Source organism: Microcaecilia unicolor, chromosome 3, assembly GCF_901765095.1.
Source record: "Microcaecilia unicolor chromosome 3, aMicUni1.1, whole genome shotgun sequence".
In the NCBI taxonomy this organism is placed as follows: domain Eukaryota; kingdom Metazoa; phylum Chordata; class Amphibia; order Gymnophiona; family Siphonopidae; genus Microcaecilia; species Microcaecilia unicolor.
Window position 1 is genome coordinate 186,212,954 of NC_044033.1, and position 23,795 is coordinate 186,236,748.

At 43.7% G+C, this 23,795-nt stretch overlaps 2 protein-coding genes across 3 annotated transcripts in view; one reads left to right on the forward strand and one right to left on the reverse strand.

The window, feature by feature from the left end:
- ANKRD52 (ankyrin repeat domain 52) overlaps positions 1-7,005 on the reverse strand; it is a 124,190-nt gene extending 117,185 nt beyond the window's left edge. The window contains exons 1-4 of the mRNA XM_030196776.1: positions 6,885-7,005; positions 4,663-4,746; positions 1,864-1,942; positions 1,444-1,514 (exon numbers count right to left, since the gene is read on the reverse strand). Coding sequence (XP_030052636.1) covers positions 1,444-1,514; positions 1,864-1,942; positions 4,663-4,746; positions 6,885-6,944 — 294 coding nt within the window. The 5' untranslated portion in view covers positions 6,945-7,005. The remainder of the gene's footprint in view (positions 1-1,443; positions 1,515-1,863; positions 1,943-4,662; positions 4,747-6,884) is intronic.
- A 415-nt stretch (positions 7,006-7,420) lies between these two features.
- The window catches only part of COQ10A (coenzyme Q10A), a 62,885-nt gene continuing 46,510 nt past the window's right edge, over positions 7,421-23,795 (forward strand). Inside the window, exons 1-3 of one of the 2 annotated variants that reach the window (XM_030196779.1) lie at positions 7,421-7,849; positions 16,295-16,450; positions 16,715-16,907. In XM_030196779.1, coding sequence (XP_030052639.1) covers positions 16,320-16,450; positions 16,715-16,907 — 324 coding nt within the window. In that variant the 5' untranslated portion in view covers positions 7,421-7,849; positions 16,295-16,319. Of the gene's footprint in view, positions 7,850-7,899; positions 8,108-16,294; positions 16,451-16,714; positions 16,908-23,795 lie in introns of those variants that run through there. The other variant, XM_030196777.1, reaches the window with a different exon arrangement.

Consider the following 23,795-nt stretch of genomic DNA (forward strand, 5'->3'; position numbering starts at 1 on the left):
GATGTGAACTGTTGTCACAGTACTGATGAAGAAATTAGATCTTACTTGCTAATTTTCTTTCCTTTAAGGCACACCAGACCGGTCCAGTCACTTGGGTTATGCTCACCTACCAGCAGATGGAGGCTGAGAACACCTAACTTTGAAGCTGTATAGGAGAACTGTGCAGTTCCTGGCCACCAGTATTTCTAATAGTTATACCCTAGAGAATAGTTCTAGTTTATTACACTTTCTATCCCGCTTGACTTACAAGAAGTAAGATCACAGTGGTTTACAACATAGAATCATACATAAAAACTGAAAAGAAACGCCATTTAGCAGACAAATTCACAAGACCATATGTATCATCTAATAACAAGCAGATGAAGAAACCTGGACCCAACAAAGGATGTCCCTTTGACTCATAATAGGGCTCAGTGAAAAGAACTCGTATGTGCTCTGGCCCACTGAACTATATCCATGGTGGATGCCACTGAACCCAGAACCTGTAAGTAATTCTTGGCTTACGGAGCCCTGGATTACAAATTTGCGGATCTGTCCCTGTAGTTTGCAGGTTCACATCTGAAGAAGGAAAGATACTTTCCCCACAGAATGTTGAAGCAAACTCTCAGATACTCGAGCATCTGGGTCAGATCGATTTGACTCTTGCTGGGGTTCAATATTCATCCCAAGGACTACAGAAACTGTACCACGCATGTTGTGACTCGTTCACTCTGACATGATTTGGCCTGAATCAGACAATTGTTGAGATAGAGATGCATTAGGATTCCTTCCTGGCATAGAACCGCTGCCACCACAACCATTACCTTGGAAAAGATGCAAGGAGCAGTCGCCAAACTGAACGGCAGAGTGCAAAATTGAAAGTGCTGCGCTAAAACAGCAAAACAGAGAAACTGTTGATGAACCTCTTGGATAGGAATAGGAAGATATGTTTCTGTGAGATCTAGGGAACGACAATGATCACTTACTACAAAGTTTCCATGCAAAAACTGGGAACTTAACAACACTTGAGATCTAAAATAGGCTGGAAGGTACCTTCCTTTTTGGGAATGACAAAATAGGAGTAACTTCCGAAACCCCTTTTGGCTGATGAACCAGAACCACCATCCGCAGCTGAACAAAGTCTCCCCAGAGTGTCCTACCAAATCAGCTTAGACTGAACAAGTTGCATGACCACTATTATCTGCAGGAGACTGAGAACATATTGGCTGGCCAGGAACTGCAAAATGCTCCGATACAGTTTCAAAGTATGGTATTTTCAGTCTCCATCTGCTGGTAGGCAATGGAGCGCCGCTATGGAATGTTTGATTAACCTTTGTTTAGTATGAAGGAAGCACTTATCTCAATCAGCATTACACCTTAAATTTGTACCAAACCCCCACACTGTTGACAATGCAACAGCGAGTACAAGCCCAGCCACAGGACCAAGTAAGCTAGCGTCCTTACCTCATTACGAGCTGCAGCAGCACGGTGTAAGGGGGTGAGCCAAACTGTGTCCTTTGCGTTAACACTAGCACCTGCACAGGGAGATCAGCAGAGGAGAGAAGTCATGGAAGATGCAGTAGTACTTCTTTGGATACAGTCTCTCAGAACACCCCCATTATTTCTGCAGATGGGCTAGGAAATCCACTCCCGTCATAAGCTGACTAATTTATTAAAAGGCTCTTAACAGAAAGACCACTCACAAAGCACACTCTAAGCCTCCCAAGAGCTGTAAATAAGAACTGGGAGCTCTAGTCAGGAAATATTCAGTACTCATGATGCTTTCTCTCTTATGTTCAAGCTTTCCAAAAAAATAAATAAACATTGTTAATTTGGGGAAAAGCCCCACCTACACCAACAAGGCAGTGTCCTCTATCCCCTCACCTGACAATATTAAGAGCTCTATCATAGAAGTGTCCCCAACATAGGCAGCAGCATGCAATGGGGTGCGTCTCTCTTGGTCCTGGAGAAAAAAAAAAAGTAGAAAATTTTACACCTGTCACCAGTATTCCTTGGTTGGAAAAGCTTTTGGAATTTGTAGTAAATTTTCAATTTTCACTTTTTTTTTTTTTAGAAGAATCTATATATTTGCATTTTTCCCCCAACATGGATTCCACCCAAGGCATAGTACAGAAACCATGCTTATAGTACTTACAACTGAGATTAAGTGATATGTGGCTTCGAGTGCAGAGGTCGTTCTTCTGCAATTTGATGTATTGGCGGCATTTGATGCCGTCAATCATGATTTACTGCTTTTTAGATTGAGTGAAATAGGAATCGGAGGGCTCGAGTACCAGACAACATAGTTTTTTGAAAAATGGAAGGACATCTGCTAGCTGGATATCAAAACTGTGGACTCCCTCAGGGGTATCCACTGTTGCCACAACTTCTTGTGTTTAAAACATCTTTATTAAGCCAACAGAGAATCAAACAAAGAACAATGATCAAGATCAAACATTGCTTAGAGAAAATAATACCCCAATCCCAACCCACCTACACAGCAACAAGGTACAGATATCTACTACTACTACTACTATTTAGCATTTCTATAGCGCTACAAGGCATACGCAGCGCTGCACAAACATAGAAGAAAGACAGTCCCTGCTCAAAGAGCTTACAATCTAATAGACAAAAAATAAATAAAGTAAGCAAATCAAATCGATTAATGAGAACGGGAAGGAAGAGAGGAGGGTAGGTGGAGGCGAGTGGTTACAAGTGGTTACGAGTCAAAAGCAATGTTAAAGAGGTGGGCTTTCAGTCTAGATTTAAAGGTGGCCAAGGATGGGGCAAGACGTAGGGGCTCAGGAAGTTTATTCCAGGAGTAGGGTGCAGCGAGACAGAAGGCGCGAAGTCTGGAGTTGGCAGTAGTGGAGAAGGGAACAGATAAGAAGGATTTATCCATGGAGCGGAGTGCACGGGAAGGGGTGTAGGGAAGGATGAGTGTGGAGAGATACTGGGGAGCAGCAGAGTGAATACATTTATAGGTTAGTAGAAGAAGTTTGAACAGGATGCGAAAACGGATAGGGAGCCAGTGCAAAAGAAGAAACAGCTAAAAAATTAGCAACCTACTACATGCCTAGTGACATAAAAAAATGTTCCCAAACTGCCTGGAACCGTTGGCCAAAAGGCTGGGGGGAAAAAATCACACACTTGCAAACTTTTCATGCATAATTGTTCAATCATATAACTCTGCCACCTATGTAGAGGAGAAGTTGCATGAATCCAGATACACAAAATCGTTTTTGAGTCCAAAGAAAATAGCTTTCTGTATGCTGATATTTTTGTTCTATGCCCTGCTCAATAAACTTTGGAAAGTACTTTTTCATTATTAAAACAATTAAATTAGTGAAGGACTGGGCATTAGCTAATTTTCTTAAGCTTAATAAACAGAAGACTAAACTAGTGAGGTTTGGATACTATCAAAAAGTTTCTTCGGAAATAATAAATTTTTCTTCAGACATATCTTTAAAGACTGACCCTAAATCAAAATTAGTATAATTTTGGATTCTACACTTACTTATGAATATCAGATTAGTGCTTTAGTAAATAAATTTTTTTTCATCTGCAAAAAAACAACGCGATTAATGGATTTCGAATAACTGCACAGACAACTTCCATTACTCAATTATTCCAACTCATTATATTGCGATGTAAATAAACACAGATGCACCAACTTCAACTTTTACAGAATACAGCTGCTCGATCGATATGGAAAATTCAATGAAGTCAGATCTCTTTTGGACAGTTTACACTGGTTAGGATTAGAATCTTGAATACAATTTAAAATAGCTTGTCAAATTTATAAAATTGTTAACGGCATTAATTCTTTTATGGTAGGAAATGTAATATCTCCAGGTCTCAGGGGATATCTAAGGAATTCAAAAAATCTGACCCTTAACATTCCTTCCATAAGAAAACCTGGAAACATTTTTTTGTACTTTCAGGGCCCAAAAATATGGAATAGTTTACCAGTGTCCATTAGATGAATATCTAATTATAGTTTTTTTTCATTAAATTTTAAAATCCTATTTACATAACATAAGAATAGCCATACCAGGTCAGACCAATGGTTTATCTAGCCCAGTACACTGCTTCTAACAATGGCTAATCCCGGTCACAAGTACCAGGCAGAAACCCAATTAGTAACACCATTTCATACTACCAATCCCAGGGCAAGCAGTGGCTTTCCCTCATGTCTGTCTCAATAACAGACTATGGACTTTTCCTCAGGAACCTGTCCAAACCTTTTTCAAACCCAGATATCCTCCAGCAATGAGTTCCACAGTTAGCTATTCTTTGAGTGAAAAAAAATATTTCCTCCTATGTGTTTTAAAAGTACTCCCATACAATTTAATTGAGTGTCATCTGGTCTTTGTACTTTTTGAATGAGTAAAAAATCAATTCACCTCCACCAGTTCCACTCAGGATTCTGTAGACCTCAATCATATCCGTCTATTTGTTCTCCTTGTAATATTATATCTTTTTTTGAAGAATTAACTATAGATAAAAATTGTATATCATATCTGAATGAAATATTAATTGTGGTTTTTGTTCAAAGCAGTATAAAAGTCACAGGATAGAATAGAAAAAATATATATATAGAAATATCAGAAGAGCTTCTAAAAGCAGAAGCCCCCCCCCCCCCCCCCCTTCCCTTACTAAGGGCATGTGCCCAGAACTCACCAACACCACAACATTCTCCTTCTGGCTCAACAGTGACTGCACTTCTTCCACATCACGATTAAAGATTGCTTGGATCAGGGGAGGCTGTGGGAAGAATGGGACAAAGCTGAAGCCAGCACTGCTATCCAAGAACAACAGAGAGAGAGAGAGCATGTAAACTGGTAAAGAGCAGCTGCAGTCAAAGCATAAAAGGCAGATCATGACAGCCAAATAAACTCAAAAAATGATCAGCATGTAAACGTTTTTTTTAACACTGCACATTCCACAACAGAAATAAGAAAATGGGGCATTTCCCAGTTAGTTCATATCAAGAGAAAGATTGGATACCAATAAACAAAGATTACAAGAAAACAGTTGAAAAAGGAAGTAAATTCAAGTCCTACCCATCATTGCATACCCATTCACATTAACCTCCCAAAAATCAAGAACCATGTTCAGAAATATAAACTATTTTCATAAGGGGCCCTTTATTAAAGTGTGCCTAACGCAGTTTAAAATGGTGTACTGCCGGATATGTTCAGGTGTCCTGCAGTAACTGACCAATTACCAATCTGAGCACTGTTTGTATTTTTTGGGATGGGGACATGGCGGGAGATGGAGAGTGGGCATTCTTGTGCTTTATCCACAGTAGAAATGTATTATCATATAAGGCCTTATCACCTACAAAACAGGTAGCAGTTAATTATTCATATGGTCATGGGCCAATGGCAATATTTGTGCATATTAACACAAAAAATACAGAAAAGCGGCTATTCATACCGAAACTGGCAAACACCGTTATGGTACTATGTAAGCCACATTGAGCCTGCAAATAGGTGGGAAAATGTGGGATACAAATGTAACAAATAATAATAATTTTATGGATTTGGTAAAAGTGACCTTTGTGCACAAGAAAAACCTGTTGTTAGGCACCCTAAACCAACTTTTTGCCACAGCTTAGTAAAAGGACCCCATAATCTATCTAGGCAGATAATTTTCATATAGATGATTTTTCAAAACATGCATACAACAACATAAATATTTAAAAGTCCTATGTGCACTTGTGCATTTTTACAGTATAATTGAGGGTTTACATTGATACAATCACAATTGTAGAGTTTATTATCAAAGTGTATCTTTAAGTACACACTTTGTAATCTGCATAGATTTTACATATGCAAACTATACGTTTTTTAAAATAAATTTCAGCGAGGGGAAACCTAAGGGCCAAAAGATAATTGTGGGGTGCACAAGGATGGGTTCACCTAGAACACCCATTACTCTTTCATGGGCCTCAGAACTTACTGGTTTCTTAAGCTCCCTTCACACAAGTCTGTCAAATACTCTCATAAATACCACCAAGCTAAACATGCACCTCCTTCCCTCAATCCAATAACACCGATAAATAAAAATTCATAACAGCCAATATGCACTATAATTTATGCCATGTTTTTACCAAGCTCCCTGTTGACAGCCGCAGCTGCTACTGTACAAACAATTCCTGAACAGGTAGACCACAACAGGAAACCTCAACTCTCCACCCCAGTAAGCAACAGGCAGCAATGAAGGTGAAGTCCAGTTAAGGGTCCAATGCTACAAATATATAAGATACACTCAGTTGGAGTCTTATGTTGCCTGCAGGGCTGAACCAGGGCTCTGCAGTCCGCAGTGTTACTTAAGTTTGGTGTCATCATCATCAGTCAGAACGGGAAGTGACAACAACTTTTGTTTACAAAACGGCGGTGCGCGAAACATTTCATCCAAGGGTTGCTGACTTTTAGGTTAAAGCAATTTAGCATGCACAAAACTGGTGGAGAATAAGTGCGGGTTAGAAAATATATAATTCCGTCCAAATAGTTAAAAAAAATAAATAAGCACAAAGCTAGCAATTAGACCAAAACGAGTACGGCGACTGCGAGGAGGAGGTTTATTTTGATCGCGCACGAACAGAGCCTGCAGATTTTTTACTTTCCTAAAATCGCTGAGAGCGAGTGCGGGGTCTGACACATCCCAGGCCCCAGAGAGCAGCGACAGCGGCCTTCCTCTCCCTCCCCAGATCGCACCAGGCACCTGCGTCTGCGCTGATGCTCCCCCAGGAAGGGCAGCAGGGAGAACCGCGCCACTCTTGGCTCTGCGCAGGAGGCCGCGGCCTGAGGCGAGCGCGGGAAGCGGCAGGGCAGTGCTGGGCCGCACATCCCCAGCCCCGCGTACCGAGGACGCCCGAAGCAGCGCCACCGCCTCACCTGGTCCGTTATGCTGAGGACTCCCATCTCCGGGGCCTGGAAGCGCAGGGCTCCCGGCATGAGGCTCCAGCCCCCGGGAGACGGGGCGGCGACGCAGGCTGCAGAGCTCCGGCAGGATCTTTTCTTACTGCTGCGGGACGCCAGAGCCCGCCCACTGGGGACTCGGGACGCCGCGACCCCCACCGGCCGGAGCCGGTACTGCAGCGCCCAAGGGGGAGCGCCGCCCTTAGCGCTCTCTCACTAGAGCTGGAGAAGAGGAGGCGAAGGGTCGAGAGAGATGCGCTCACAGCCCTGAACGCGAGGCCGCCCGCGGCACTGCAGCGCCCCGGCCCGGAGCCAGATCTAGATCTAGCCCCGCCCTGACCACAGACTACAACTCCCAGCAGCCAACCCTCGCTCAACCCTGTCACAGACTACAGTTCCCAGGCGGCCCATGTCACATGTGCTGCTGGGCTGGCCACAACACCATATACTACAACTCCCAACCTGCCCCTTTTCTCCGCCCTGGCGTTCGTTGACTAATTTTATATCTGTCTTCCGTTGATGAGCATGGTTCTGCGGTCCTGAATCGGACTCCGGATCAACGGCTATTGCATGCTCCGCCGCTTGAAAACAGAGCTGCTATATTTATCCAGTTCCAGAAGGGTGATTATGGCTGGTCCTGGTTTTGAACTTACATCTCAGTACAACGTGGAATTTGTAGTCCCAACTTCTACCCACTGAATCGGTGCTAAAGATCCAATAATGCATCAAGATAGAGTTGTCAGAAATACAAAACTGATCCAAAATCCCCCTCCTGGAACCGGGTGACTTGACAGTTATGCATTGCTGCAATCTCCTATCTGGAGCTCCAATGGAAAGACTACAACACCCAAAGTGCCATCTTCCTTCCATCATTTTTTCCCCTAATTCTGAGCCGTCGTCGCTCGAACGTCAGAGATTAGCTCAGAGTCTGCGTCATGGTGGTAGGTATGGCAACGGCGTGACGTAAATCTCAGTGACAGTGTAGATCTGAAGCCGGCGCTGGTGTGGGACTGGGTTGAGGTTACTAGTGTTTGTAGCTCTGGTGACCGGACCCGCTCCTGAAGCTTGGTGCGCCTAGGGCGCCTAGTTATGGCCGCGCGCCGCTTTGCCTTGGGCGCGCGCTCCCTCAGCGACTTCATCGAGCTCACGACGTTCTATCGGCTTCGCGGCTACCGGTCGCGAGCGCAGCAGCCAATCAGGTGAAAGAACGACCCCGGGGCTTGTCGTACTGGCCCATTTGATGCATGTGTGTGATTGATACGGCTCCGACCGCTGCAGGACCTTGGGTTCTGCTAGTGGCTTTGTGGGTTCCCAGTGCGGGCCCCTGTGGTGCCTGTAAGAAAAAGAGAGAGTTCAGTGCTAGTGCAGGTTCCATGTTTGAGTGTCGCTCTGACTGCAGCAGGCCTTCTGAGTATATGTTTGACACATTGCCGTAGTACAAGAGTGGATTATCTGGGTCTAGTTTGAACCGCATTGGTGGTGTATGTGTGTTTTTCCTAGGACAAACGGGATGTATCAGTAAATGTGCACCTGTCAGAATCTGCACTGGGGACAGCTTAGTGTGTGCTGAATAATCCAGGGTTGCTCAGATGTGAAGGTTTATAGCTTTGTACGTTGAATATAAATAGAAATCATACAGCAGAAGCACGTTCAGTAATTGCAGTCACCTGATTTGCTAACAGGACCCTACCTCGTTTCCATGTAGACTAGGATTACTTACAGCTGGACCTTTGCCTACAAATGAAAAGAAGTATATTTGAGTATTATTTGTGTGGCGAGTCTTGTAAGTTTGTTCTAATAGGAATAGTCATGTCACAGTTTTTAAACTGGCATTGAAGAATACTCTTATATGGTATGCCTCATGTAAGACCTTAAGCTGTAAATTGAGTACTATAGGTTTAGACCTTATTCAATGACAGCTTGCAGAGCACAAAATATTGGAAAGCAGTCTGGTGACAGGGGCAGGACTGTGTTGCAGTATTTCTGTAAGAGATCAAATGTCATGTGACTGAGTGCCATTCTACGTTTCTGGATATGTACCTTTCGTGACAGAGGATATTCCAGCAACACTGAAGTTCCTCCTGGGAAAGAAATTTGATCCTTTGTGCAAGGGAGTGCAGAGGCCAGATGATGCCAGATTGATTATACAGTGTTGATGGATACAGAGTATATAAGTCTTGCTTTGGAACCTGGCACAGATTTCTTTCCACTGTCCTCTGCTGCCCTAGCAAGGACCAGACTGCAACAGCACTTCTGTGTAAAGGCTGCTTTTAGTCAGCAGAGCAAGGAGCCCACACGCCTGCTGTGTATACCTTACTCGTGTTAACCATTCACTTCATCCTTGGGCCATCTTACCAGCACTCAGGATCATTTTAATAAGTGACTTAAGCATATAGAACAGTATTTTTACATATTCAACTAGGCACAAATAAAATTGCTCTGGCATGTAGATGCATAAAACTTGGCTGTAGGAAAACAATTTGTATGTTTATGGTTTTAGGGGGTGGAGAACGGGTAGAGTGATTGGCTGGGTACTTCAGTGTTTGTGTCTTCAACTTAATGTTGGTGCTTATGTGTGTATTTTATAAGAAACAGTTTTTCATGGGCAAGTGCATGCACAAAGTTGCACTTGCCTTGAAGTTGATGTAACTTTATTTGTGGTAGTCTTCAGAGAAGTAATTTTCAAAGGCACATATGTGTAAATGTTTTTGTAAACTATATGCAATATAAGTGCTCTCATAGCCTAGGTGCCTCTCAGAGTGTACAGGGCCGCTTGTGCAGGCAACACTGTAAAGGTAAATAAAAATACTGATTGGGACCTGGGGGGGTCACATTATGGGGTTTGTAGGAAAAATCTTTAAAACCCCAGGTGCAGAATTGGCCTGTACCAATTTGCTGTAAAGGCTGATATTGTAAATACCTTGTAAAGATATACAGTGATAAATATATTTGATATTCTTAGTGTATTACTCTGGTACAACAATACATGATATACTGGCTTTTGTCAAAATGTTCAGCTACAAAGGGATAGGGGGATGGAGAGAGGTGTATTTGTTTCTTTTGTGAGTTTGCGGCTGTCTCACTAACTACCTACTTACCTAAAATGCAACTGGCTGGCTACCAGCGTGCTTATGCCCTGGAGTTTCTGAAACTGATTCTGTGTGACACTGGACTTTTTTTTTTCTCAGGCTTCTTTTGGTTCTGATCCCAGGTTGCTTTTTTTTTTAATCCTTTAATTGGTAAAGTATACCTTGTGCCATTTGTTTCTGGTAGGTAGGAGCTATAAGACTTTGTAAAGGGCCCTCTCTCATGGTAAAGTGTGTTTATTTAGTGTCATTGTACTAATTCTCTTCCTTGAGGACTGTGCTTGTGGATGCCAGGAAGCTGCAGAACTAATTTCTTTGAGGGTCAAAGTGCAGGGGAAAGATAAGTTAAGGGCCAGCACTGTTCCATGATTAGCAGTCATTCTCTGTACTGGAATGTTGGAAATGAATGTTCTTCAAGGGACTGGGCTTCATCCAAGGTTTGCACCTCACCTAGGTCAGCCCAAACAGGCTGATTCGTTCTTGGCTTTGCCTCACTGTGTACGTGTAGATGTAGCCCTTGTGTTTCTGGGGTACATCAGATCCACAGCTCCATCCATGCAGTGAAACAAAACCAAGACTGTCTCAACCTATTCCAGGTGGTTGGTGTGACGTGGCAACCTGTGTGAAAGTGAGAAAGGACAGAAGAGCATCTGTTGAAGTAGTTACCACCAGCCTCAGACAGGGCAAGAAGAATAACCCTTTGGCTCCCAGGCAAACAAGTGTATTGGGCCCTATTGTAATGTGAATACATTTAAAAACTCCCACAAATGGGCCCTTGTTATTCAGACTGTACAGAAATCCAAGCCAATAACTCCTGCCCGAGAGAGAGAGCATGCACAAGGGGTGGGAACTGGGAAGGATGGCAGACCTTTATGGGCAGTGGTGGCTGATTCCCTTTTACCACATGCTTCTTTCTACTAGAAGATGTCCAGAACAAACATTTTGCCAGGAGAACCATTGAATTATGTGAGTGGGCCTTAGGCATGTGTGTACTTAATCTGTGCATTAATCTTGTCATCCTTGTAGTTGTTCACTTTCTGTTATAACATTTACTTTTCTTAGATTCCCTACCCCCCCCCCCCCCCCAAATCTCTATTCAGTTGTCTGTACTATATTCTTGCTTTTACATTTCAGCATGATCAGCTCTTCAGCGGTCTGTGCTTTATTGATTCTTTGTATTAGGGCTTCCCACACCTATCCCAGGAACCCCACTGCCATGAATACACATGAGATATGTGCCTGTATGGCAGACCCACCACAGGCAAATTTATTTCAAGCATGTTCATTCTGAATATCCTCAAAACCTTGACCAGTTGTGAGGTCTCCAGGACAGGATTTTGAAGCCCTGCTTTACATGTTTTACCGTGACTTTGACACCAGCATGCAGCAGACCAAGCCCAGCATTTATGGACACTAAAGGTAGTGAGAATCATGGAGCAGGGGTGATCATAAGACAGGGGAGAGGGATATGCAGACTTTCCTGTGGGTTAGAGCAATGTTTCCCAAGTCGGTCCTGGAGTACACCCTTGCCAGCCAGGTTTTCAGGATATCTACAGTGAGTATGCATGAAAGATTTGCATACAATGAAGGCAGTGTATGCAAACCAGTCTCATGCGTATTTGTCAATAGTCTGAAAACCTGCCAAAGAAGTACTCCAGGATCAACTTGGGAAACACTGGGTTAGAGCACTGCTTCTCAGCCCAGTCCTTGGGGCACACCCAGATAGGTTTTCAGGATATCCACAATGAATATGCATGAGAGAGATTTGCTTACTGAAGAGGTAGCACATACAAATCTATCTCATGCATTTTCATTGTGGATAAGGTCCTGAAAATCTGACCAGCTAGGTGTACCCTGAGGACTGTGTTGAGAAGCAGTGGTTCTTTTTTTTTTTTCTTTATTAGAAACCAGCAATTGAGAACCAATATTCTGTAAAACATCTTGAGTAGAGAGGTGTGGTAGCCGTGTTGGTCCACTTTTAAAGGTAATCAATAGAAATAAAACATGGAAAAGAAAATAAGATGATACCTTTTTTTATTTGACATAACTTAATACATTTCTTGATTAGCTTTCGAAGGTAGCCCTTCGTCAGATCGGAAATAAGCAAATGTTGGTAGATGACAGTATATATAAGTGAAACATCAAAGTATTTCAGTGACAGTCTAACAGTTTGAGGGTGGATAGGTGAGAAACAGGAAGAGTCGGGTGGATGAGGGACAGGGAAATATGCATGGAGATAGGAGGGTGACAAAGCAGTACAATTTTATGGTTTATAATGGGCTAGAAAACCCAGATCTTTAAGTCCTGTCTGGTGGGTGTCAAAATATTTAATCATTCTGACTTCAAAGGTCTTGCATTCCTGTATTGTTTTAAAGTTCCCTTTCAGGATTCTTACCATGAAATCACTGGTACAGTGTTCTGGTTTTGTAAAGTGCTGCCCCACAGAAGTGACATCCTGATTGGTACTAGCATTTTTCATATGGTGTCTATGTAAATTAAATCTCTTCTTTAGCATCCGACTTGTTTCTCCAATGTAGCAGCCTTCGTTGCATTTTTTACACTGAATGATATATACCACAGTGTAAAAAATGCAACGAAGGGTGCTACATTGGAGAAACCAGTCAGATGCTAAAGAAGAGATTTAATTTACATAGACACCATATGAAAAATGCTAGTACCAATCAGGATGTCACTTCTGCGGGGCAGCACTTTACAAAACCAGAACACTGTACCAGTGATTTCATGGTAAGAATTCTGAAAGAGAACTTTAAAACAATACAGGAACGCAAGACCTTTGAAGTCAGAATGATTAAATATTTTGACACCCACCAGACAGGACTTAACAAAGATCTGGGTTTTCTAGCCCATTATAAACCATAAAATTGTACTGCTTTGTCACCCTCCTATCTCCATGCATATCTCCCTGTCCCTCATCCACTCGACTCTTCCTGTCTCTCACCTATCCACCCTCATCCTGTTAGACTGTCACTGAAATGCTTTGATGTTTTACTTATATATTCTGTCATCTACCAACATTTGCTTATTTCCAATCTGACGAAGAAGGGCTACCTTCCAAAGCTAATCAAGAAATGTATTAAGTTATGTCCAATAAAAAAGGTATCATCTTATTTTCTTTTCCATGTTTTATTTCTAGTTGATTACCTGTAAAACATCAAAATAGCCAACCAATCATCACACTCCAACCTCAAACCTGTCCTAGAGGACCACCTGCAGTTGAGTTTTCAGGATATCCCTAATGACAGACATGCAAATCTGTCTCATGCATAGTCATTAGGGATATCCTGAAAACCCAACTGACTGGTCTCACAGGCCAGGTCTAAGAATCTGTGCTGTCTAGGGTGGAATAAAGCTCTACCTTCTTCCTTCTCTCCAGCTATTTGCTATAGAGGTCAACCAAGGTGAGGAAAGCTTCCTCCATAACCATTTATTATGTAAATTTAACTTTACTGGTAATCCTGTAACAGGAAGGTCGGTACCTGTGCTTGATTGTCTGGTTCTGGTTGTATGGCTGTCTTTGTGTTTGTGTGTAATCTATATGCATCTTTAGTATTGTGTGGCTGTGTTGGCATTCTGATGCGTGCTGTTTTTTGGTAAATAAAAGTTGCTCAGATTAGCTTGGCACTCTTTCCACTGAGTTTTGGCTGGTGTCCCATTCCTAAAACTGCCATTTAAAATACAAATCTGAGACTGGGTATACACTTGTTATCAAATGTGTAAATCTATAATGTCTCCATGTTTAGACCCTGGCTCTGAGCCAGCTTGCAAACAGCTTTTCATTACCAAAACATGGATAGAATTGTTAGAAACATGGATAGAATTAATTTTTTGCGTCACACAATAAGTTGCTATACACTACTGATTCGTGGATTCTCACTTCTTAGATTGCTGATAGTATCTCTCTGAGGAGCAGCCTGTTTTGAGGTTGATACAAAGGATGTATTAAGATACTGTGTGGAAATCCTTTTCTGTTCAGTACCTGGTGTGGTGCCCAGGACAAGGCTCTGCTGTATCCCATTCTGCCATGACGCCCTATTGTCTGTTGCCTGTGTGCATTGCTAAACTGTAAATGAGGCTTGGCTTGGTTTGCTCTGATCTCAGGGAGTGACACAAGAGCTATTTATAGCTCTTCATGTTACAGGCTGGAGAGGAAGACCCTGCTGTTTGCATCTGTAGAGAGGGAATGTGGGCAGGGCAAAAAAAATGGTTTTTATTAAAACCTGACCCTAAGGCTTAAAATGAGAGTGAGCAAGCTGGGGAGGATCTTCTGGGAAAAAAAAGAAAAGAAACTGCATTCGTATCTAGCAACTCATCCTTGCCCGCTGCAGGACTCTCAATCACCAGAGGAATCCACCTTTCACTCCGCACATCAAGGCTGCCACATAGTGCATGTACGCCTCATAGTTTTGTTACATCAGCAGCTTGTTAACACTAACATCCAGTTAGTATCGAGGTTCAATTACCAGGGGTGCGTAATATCCCTTAGAAGTAGATGCCTCTATACATAAATCCATGTTTACCTAAATAACTTGAAGTTATACAGATGGTAAGAACTGAAGTTGGGATGTGGGCTATTTTGTTTAGAGGCCCTTTTACAAAGCAGCGGTAAACCGATGCAGGCTTACGCATGTTAATCTGGAACTACCGCCAGCCCAACACCAGCACCTGCTGTAGTTCTAGGCCCAGCGTGCACCATTTGCCATGCTAGGGAAAATAGCTGGCTATTTTCTAGCACGGCGCTAACCCAGTGGTAATTGGGCAGTGCCGCACGCCTCCCTAGTTACCACCAGGTTAGCGCGGGAGCCCTTACCGCCACCTCAAAAGGGTAGCGGTAAGTGCTCTCTCTTGCATGGCAACGCGGTAAGAGCAATATTATCACATAGCCATGGCTATTTTCAGGCATTTTTACATGCTGCAGTAAAAAGGGCCGCAGCATCGGCAAAAATGGCCACCACCACTAGCGCAGGGCCCTTTTTACCGCAAATTAGTTAAAGGACCCCTTAAAGGGAAAGGATTGCGTTTACTACATATTGCTTACTCTTTTTACGACTTTGTAATTCTTTAATTCTTTATACTGTTACTATGTAAGCCACATTGAGCCTGCCATGTGTGGGAAAGCGCGGGGTACAAATGTAATAAATAATAATAATAATATATTCCTGTTGTTTTTTTTTTACTTTGGATGTCTAGTGTAATCTCTTGTAAGGCCAGCAGATGGCACTGTTCTGTTTTTATTGATTGAAGTGTTTTGTGGGCCATTTATTTATATTTATTTATTTGTAACACTTATACCCTGCACTTTCCCACTTATTAGCAGGTTCAATGCGGCTTACATAGTACTACAGGTTAAACAAAGTAGCATAGAATGGATGCAGCTGTAATATAGTAAGTAAAGAGGTGGTCCTTTTAAATAGTAATACAGATTAAACAAAGTAATATAGAATGCATGCAGATGTAATATCTACTCTATATATATAAAAGGCAAGACCAACGGAAGTGTGAAGCGCCAGAGATATCCAGTTTCCCCATGAGTGAAGGAAAACAGCACAGCACGAAATCTCACACAGTGAAGGACTCAGAGGGGGGAGGGGAGAGAGATGCCCTCACTCTCTCTGTAACAAAAACACAGAACAGCAGGAAACAACACTGAAGGACTGGACTCGGAGGGGGGAGGGGGAGGGAGAGAGGGCAGGGACACACACTCCCACATGCACACTCTGAAGAAAACCTTGCTAGCCCCCCCCCCCCCCCCCCCCGTTTCATTTGCATCAGAAACGGGGCTTTTTTACTAGTAGTAAATAAAGAAGTGATCATTAAGATGTGGCTAGGTGAGACATGCTAGCTTTTTTAGTGTGTGCTAAACGCTAGAGATGCCCATATATTCCTAAGGGCGTCTCTGGTGTTTAGCGCTCGCTAATCAGCTCACTCTAAAAACACTACCGCACCTTTGTAAAAGACCCCCTTTGTGAGTTGCTTTCTGTTCTTGTTGTTCTAATTGATATTTTTCACTTCAGGCGATGCTGCTTATTCCTTGTAACTAGATGAACATCCTTATATGCTGTTTCAGATTCCACTATGGCTTATTCTTTTATATATTTAAACAAGCTCAGTCTAACACAACAAGGGCCTCAGTTCTGCTGAGATCTGTAATGTCACTTGGGGGTTGGGGTTAAACAAAGAGGTGTGTATACAATGAGTCCTGCAGCTAGTGTAAAAGCTGCTTTCTGACAGTCTTAATCCTGTTGTCCCTGTTTCGTTTTTTTTTTTTTTTTTTTTTAACAGGTACCTATCTTCCTGTGGAATACTGATGACGAGAGCTCCCCAAGTCCTCTGCAGTGTAGACTGTGAATCCAGCATTCAGCACAGCCGTACTTTCTTCAATTTCACAGGGCCGCTGACCAATAAAAGGAAGGAGTATTCAGAGAGGAGGATAATAGGGTAAGCCGCACATCAAGATGGGACCCCTATTTGCCCCTGTGTTGGCCAACTATGACCTCACTTCCTATCTGAAGCTTCTGCACATTGACCACTGGTGTGGGCATACGTGGTTGTAAATTGCTACTGTTGTAGTGAGGAGTCTAGTGCACTGTGTGAAAGGGCAACTGTAGGTTTTTGACACCATTTTTCTGTTAAGATCAGGTCTGCTGCAAAAAGTGTAAGCTTTGTATTCTGAGGAATATCTTTCTCCCTCCCTCCCACAAGGTACTCCATGCAGGAGATGTACGAGGTGGTATCCAATGTGGATGAGTACAAAGATTTTGTTCCCTGGTGCAAGAAATCTGTGGTAGTGTCCAAACGATCAGGGCATGCTAAGGCACAGCTGGAAGTGGGCTTCCCCCCTATCATGGAGCGGTATACCTCTGTCATGTCCTTGGTGCGACCACATCTAGTGAAGGTAAGGGGGGATTTGGTTTCGTAGCGGGACTCCTGCTATAAAATACCCATTGGGATGCGAATGTGAGTAATCCATACATGTATAGATATGTTAGACCAATGGTATTAGACATACTAGGTGAATTTTTAGCATTACACCATCTCCTTTCCAATTATATTTTATGCTTAGGCCCCTTGAGATTTTTATTATTAAACTCAATAATCAGGATTATTCCAAAATCGCTCATTTTAGAAAAATCCTGTAAAAATCAGGGCTGTGGAGTTGTTACCCCAAGCCTTCGAATTGGACTCCTGTAATTTTTTTTTACTGTCCGACTCTTACTAATATTAGACAGTAAATATAAAATAATAAATTAGCCATTTCCTTATCATCCATGCCAGACCAGTCCAAACCAGTGGGCTATGTTCTGTTGCCAGCAGACAGAGCCAGAGAGAAACACTTCAGAGATGAATTCACTCCCCTTTTATGTTTAAATCTTTTTTATTAAATGCTCAAGTATACAATATTCAACATTGGAACACACATATATTCATATTACATAAAATCTGTGACATGTCAAAGTAATCCTGATCATAACTCTGGGCTCTCTTGTTTATATTGAAACCGTTCTCTCTGTCTTAGTCTTTTATGTCTTCAACTACCTGATCCTGAGTTCTACTTCAGCTACATTCCCTTTTCAAGTACATACATATCTGAGTCCAGGTTTTTATGTTAGATCTCTCTATGGCTCTTGCTTCGTCTCTGTTACCAATTCTACTTAATTTATTCAACCCATTAACATCAGTGTGAATATCTTAACCTTAATTAGCGTTTCCTTTTATTCATATGTGCACAACTTTTAAGATCTAGTACATCTATGTTACAAATCTTGATTCTTCTATTTCCTTTCCCCCCCCCTTTCCCTTCCCCCCTCTCCCTTGTTACCCTTTCCCTCCCTCTCTTCTTGGTTATTGGGTTTGCTTAATCCTTAACCAAAGAGTCTACGCTCCCCTCCCCAAAACCTCCAACTCTGTCTGTTCGTGTTCTCTGTTTCACCGTCTTCTTCACTCCCCTTTTATAGTTGGCTGGTGTATACAGGGGGTCCTGTAATATTGGTTAAATTTTCACAAACTTGCAGAATTTGCAAATTTTGTGCACAGAATTCCTGCAGGAGTACTATAATATAAACTTCTATATCCCTGTGGTTTTGTGGTATTAATCTGCTCTGGTACATGGTAAGTTATTGGCTTCACATCCAGATGTGGTACAATTCCTAAGAGAAGTTAAGCTCATTCTACCTTTGCAATATCCTGTAGTTTGACACTGGGATCTGAATTTAGTCTTGTTTGTCTTGGTGCATGCTCTTTTTTAACCTTTGAAACGGAGAACGCTAAAGGATGTCTGTCATTCGAAAGACTATTTCATTAGCCTGGAGAATTTCTGAGCCACAGACCTTGTCTTGCAGGAAACCTTTCTTGGTATTCTGTAGGGAGATGGTTTTGCTGTGCCCTGTTCCTCCCTTCCTGAGGTGGTTTTGGCATTCCATGTAAACAGAGTATTTCCTTGCCAGTCTTGGATGAGACTAGACTGATCAGCAAAGTTTGCATTGCCTCAATGTCAGACGGGACTGAAGGCAATACATTTAGAGAACAGAGGAATTTCTGAATTCAGACAGACTGTTTATTCTGTTTGGAGATCAGATGCATTTATTATACTGCCTTTGAATACAACATCAAGGCAGTTTACAATAAGCCAGATAAACAGGAAAACATGGATGCACAGAAAGGCAGAGTCAAAAGTAAACATAGTACTACTACTACTACTACTATTTAGCATTTCTATAGCGCTACAAGGCATACGCAGCTCTGCACAAACATAGAAGAAAGACAGTCCCTGCTCAAAGAGCTTACAATCTAATAGACAAAAAATAAAGTAAGCAAATCAAATCAATTATTGTGTACAGGAAGGAGGAGGGTAGGTGGAGGCAGGTGGTTACAAGTGGTTACGAGTCAAAAGCAATGTTAAAGAGGTGGGCTATCAGTCTAGATTTAAAGGTGGCCAAGGAAGGGGCAAGACGTAGGGGCTCAGGAAGTTTATTCCAGGCGTAGGGTGCAGCGAGACAGAAGGCGCGAAGTCTGGAGTTGGCAGTAGTGGAGAAGGGAACAGATAAGAAGGATTTATCCATGGAGCGGAGTGCACGGGGAAGGAGTGTATGGAAGGACGAGTGTGGAGAGATACTGGGGAGCAGCAGAGTGAGTACATTTATAGGTTAGTAGAAGAAGTTTGAACAGGATGCGAAAACAGATAGGGAGCCAGTGAAGCGACTTGAGGAGAGGGGTAGTATGAGTAAAGCGACCCTGGCGGAAGACGAGACGGGCAGCAGAGTTTTGAACCGATTGGAGAGGGGAGAGGTGACTAAGTGGGAGGCCAGCCAGAAGCAGATTGCAGTAGTCTAAACGAGAGGTGACAAGGGTGTGGATGAGGGTTTTGGTAGAGTGCTCGGAAAGAAAGGGGCGGATTTTACGGATGTTGTAAAGAAAGAAACGACAGGTCTTGGCGGTCTGCTGGATGTGAGCAGAGAAGGAGAGAGAAGAGTCAAAGATGACCCCAAGGTTTCGAGCCGAGGAGACAGGGAGAATGAGAGAGCCATCAACAGAAATAGAAAACGGGGGGAGTGGGGAGGTGGGTTTGGGGGGAAAAATGAGAAGTTCGGTTTTGGTCATGTTTAATTTCAGGTGGCGTTGAGACATTCAGATAGCAATGTCAGACAAGCACGCTGAAACTTTGGTTTGGATGCAAGGTGAGATATCATGGGTAGAAAGGTAGATTTGGGAGTCATCAGCATAGAGATGGTAGGAAAAGCCATGGGATGAGATTAATGAACCAAGGGAAGAAGTGTAGATAGAAAAGAGGAGGGGACCAAGAACAGAACCCTGATGGATTAAGGAAGCCATTTCTTCTGTTTATAAAGGGGCATTCAGGTGCCAGTACAACTGAAAGCACATTCCACCAGAGGGCAGACGGCCTTGTTCGCATAGAGTAGCCTTATTCCTTTACAGGAGATCTGTTGAGCAGCTGTTTGGTCCCCCTCAAGTTTCTTTATATGAAGCATTATCAGGTAGATGGCAAGGCTAGGCAGGATGTGGGGAATTTGTGAGAGTCCACCCCCTAATGGTCACTGCTTTGGTACTTCCCATGTAACTGGACCAGTCTGGAGAGATGCTAAGAATGAAGAAATTAGGTCTTACCTGCTAATTTTCTTTACTTAGTTCCTTCAGACCGGTCCAGAACCCATCCTAATTTTGGATTTTTATTCCATCTGCAGAGTGGTAGTTCAATCCAAAATGTAATGATAGGAATGGCATCTATATATATATAATATATATTTATTTGTATCAAAAATTTTTTTATTGAATTTTGATATAATACACACTCCACGAAACATTGCAAAACAGATTGAAATCCCCATCCACCCTAGAATAAACTCCAGAACAACCTCCTCCCCCCCCCCCCCCCCCCCCCGGTAACACTCCTGCTCAGCCAGTGCAAATAAAAGAGCAAGGTGAGTTGACTTCTCCTTATCCAGGTCATAATGGCGATCAGTAAGGATTTCCAATTCACGAAGCTGAGCCACTCACATCAACCAATTCGTCTGTGTAGGACCAGATATTTGTTTCCAATGAGTTGCAATCACACACTTTGCAGCTGCTAATCAGAGTCTTTTAAGGTAAACTTGCCACGACGACCCCTCAAACCCCAAAAACAGGCCATAGGAGTCAGGGAAAATGTAACCCCCAAGATCTTGATTAGACCCTGAGTCAGTGGCGTACCAAGGGGGGGGCAGTGGGGGCGGTCCGCCCCGGGTGTCATTGGGTGGGGGGTGCTCGGTTGCTGACTGCAGTCAGCCCTCGTCTCCTCTCCATCCTGTGCCTTTAAAAAAAAATCTGAAAAGCAGCATGGCAGGCAGCGCTTCGCGTCTGCCCTGCCTGCTTGTAAAAGAAAGCGCCGGCAAACCTCGTCGATGTCACGATGTCGCGTTGGGTCTTCCCTCACTGGGTCCCGCCCTCGCGGGGGGCGGGACCCAGTGAGGGAATACCCGACGTCGACGAGATTTGCCGCTTTCTTTTACAAGCAGGCAGGGCAGACACGAAGCGCTGCCTGCCATGCTGCTTTTCAGATTTTTTTTTAAAGCCCCGGATGGAGGCAGGAGACGAGGGCTGTCGTCGAAGGTGGTAGGTGGGTCGAGTTGGGGGGGGCTTAGATGGGCGAGGCGGGTTTCAGATGGGAGAAGGGGACTGGAGAGGGGGGCCTCAGATGGGAGAAGGGGACGTGGGGAGGGGGGTCTCAGAGGGAAGAAGAGGGGAGAAGGGGACTGGGCTGGGGAGAAGGGGGTGGGGGTCTCAGATGGGAGAAGGGGACGTGGGGAGGTGGTCTCAGAGGGGAGAAGGGGACTGGGCTGGGGAGAAGGGGGTGGGGGTCTCAGATGGGAGAAGGGGACATGGGGAGGGGGTCTCAGATGGGAGAAGAGGGGAGAAGGGGACTGGGCTGGGGAGAAGGGGGGTGAGGGTCTCAGATGGGAGAAGAGGATGTGGGGAGAGGGGTCAGATGGGAGAAGAGGGGAGAAGGGGACTGGGCTGGGGAGAAGGGGGTGGGGGTCTCGGGAGAAGGGGACGTGGGGAGAGGGGTCTCAGATGGGAGAAGGGGACGTGGGGAGGGGGGTCTCGATGGGGAGGGGGTCTCAGAGGGGAGAAGGGGACTGGGGTGGGGAGGGGGATCTCAGATGGGAGAAGGGGACAGGTGGGGAGAAGGGGGGTGGGGAAGGGGCCATGCGAGAAAATGGGAACCATGCCTGGGGCTGGTGGGAAAATGGGTCTGGGGCTGAAAAGGGGTCCCTAATGCAAGGCATGTGGATGAAGGGGGCTGGAACTGGGGGCTGAAAAGGAGGGTAGGTGGGATAAGGGGGCTAGTACTGGAACTGGGGGCTGAAAAGGGGCAGAGGCTGAAGCTGGGGGGACTGGGGGCTGAAAAGGGGACAGGGAGAAGTGGCTGGGGCTGAAGCTCGGGACTGGTGAGAGAAAAGGGCTGGGGCTGAAACTGCGGACTGGTGGGATAGTGGGGCTGAAAAGGGGGAGCAAGTGGGAGATGTGGGCTGGGGCTAGAACTAGGGGCAGGTGGGATAAGAGGGCTAGAACTGGGGACTGAAAAAAGGGGCAGAGAGAGAGGGGACAGATGATGGATGGATGGATGGATGGATGGGGGGGGAGAGGGAGGGCAGACCCTGGATGGATGGGGGGAGAGGGGAGGGCAGACCTTGGATGGATGGGGGGGAGAGGGAGGGCAGAAAGTGAATGGAAGGGGGAGAGAGAGGGCAGACAGTGAATGGAAGGGGCAGGGAGAGAGGGCAGACATTGGATGGAGGGGACAACAGAGAGGGCAGACACTGGATGGCAGAGAAAGAAGACAGATGCTGGATGGAAGGAAGACAGTGAAAAGAAGATGAGGAAAGCAGAAACCAGAGACAACAAACTAAATAAAATATATATTTTTGTTTTTTTTGCTTTAGGATAAAGTAGTATTGTAGCTGTGTTAATAAATGTTTATAATAGAACATGTAAATAAGGTAATCTTTTTATTGGACTAATTTTAATACATTTTGACTAACTTTCGGAGAACAAAACCCCCTTCCTCAGGTCAGGTTAGGACACTGTAACACACTATACTGTATTGACCTGAGGAAGAAGGTTTTGGCCTCTGACAGCTAAATGTATTAGTCCAATAAAATGGTATTTTATTTTCTATATTTGTTTTATTTTTATTTGTTAATTTGTAAAGTGGTGATTGGTATTTGTTAGTTTTTTTTCCAAATTTACATCTGCTGTCTTTATATTTTGCACAGAACTAGGGGACATTTTCTGTTTCTGTGGTGTTGCATTGTATGCAGAGTCTGGCATCATGGGGGTTCAGTTTAATTTTTGCCTAAATAGAAAGTTTATGATTACTTGTTCTATAGTGGATTAGGGTGTATCTGTGTTTGTGAAAAAGACATGACTTTCAGTTGGCATTGACTGTGCAGGATTGACGATCTGTACTATCTGTCTGGTTTCGTTTTACAATAGGTGAATTGATGTTCTAGTGCTCACTGTAGTGTTTAAGATTTCTTTTTCCATGTGTGACTCATAGAAATGACTGCTTATGGTATGGTAGAATCGCTCTATAGGTCCTGAGTGTTTTGTATTCTCGGTATGCCTAGTACTGGATTTTGGAGGGGGGTGTTAAAAAATGACCGGCCCCGGGTGTCAACTACCCTAGGTACGCCACTGCCCTGAGTCACCCGAGTCCAATATTGCTGAATAAGTCCACACTCCCACCAAATATGAAAAAAAGGTTCCTTTAGCCCCCATACATCTCCAACACTCATAAGTTGTTACAGTGGGAAACATTGCTTTTAACTTCACAAGAGTATAAAACCAACAAGTAATCACTTTATAAGCATTGTCTTTAATCAAAACACATATGAAGACTTTTGAACCTCTAAATACACTTGTTTCCATTCACTCTGGGTAACCTCCAGACCCAAATCATTCTCCCAATGCTCCATAAACCCAAATTGCTGAAAAGTCCAGCCCCTCAAAAATCTATGTAGCAGTGATAGAAGTCTAGGCCACTTGACCAGAGCATTCCACAAATTTTCAAAATGCTCGGTGTCATTGGGATCAGACTTAAGCCAACCTTGCCCCATCATATAATGTTAGTAACTTGTAAATATGAAAAAAAACATCCCCCGCCTTCAAGGCATAAGTTCTTTTCAAGTCCTCAAATCAATTCCTCAACATCCAAAGTCTGACGAAAACAAATAAGCCCCCTTTTCTCCCACCTAGCAAACACCCCACTGGGAACCGGGACTCCACA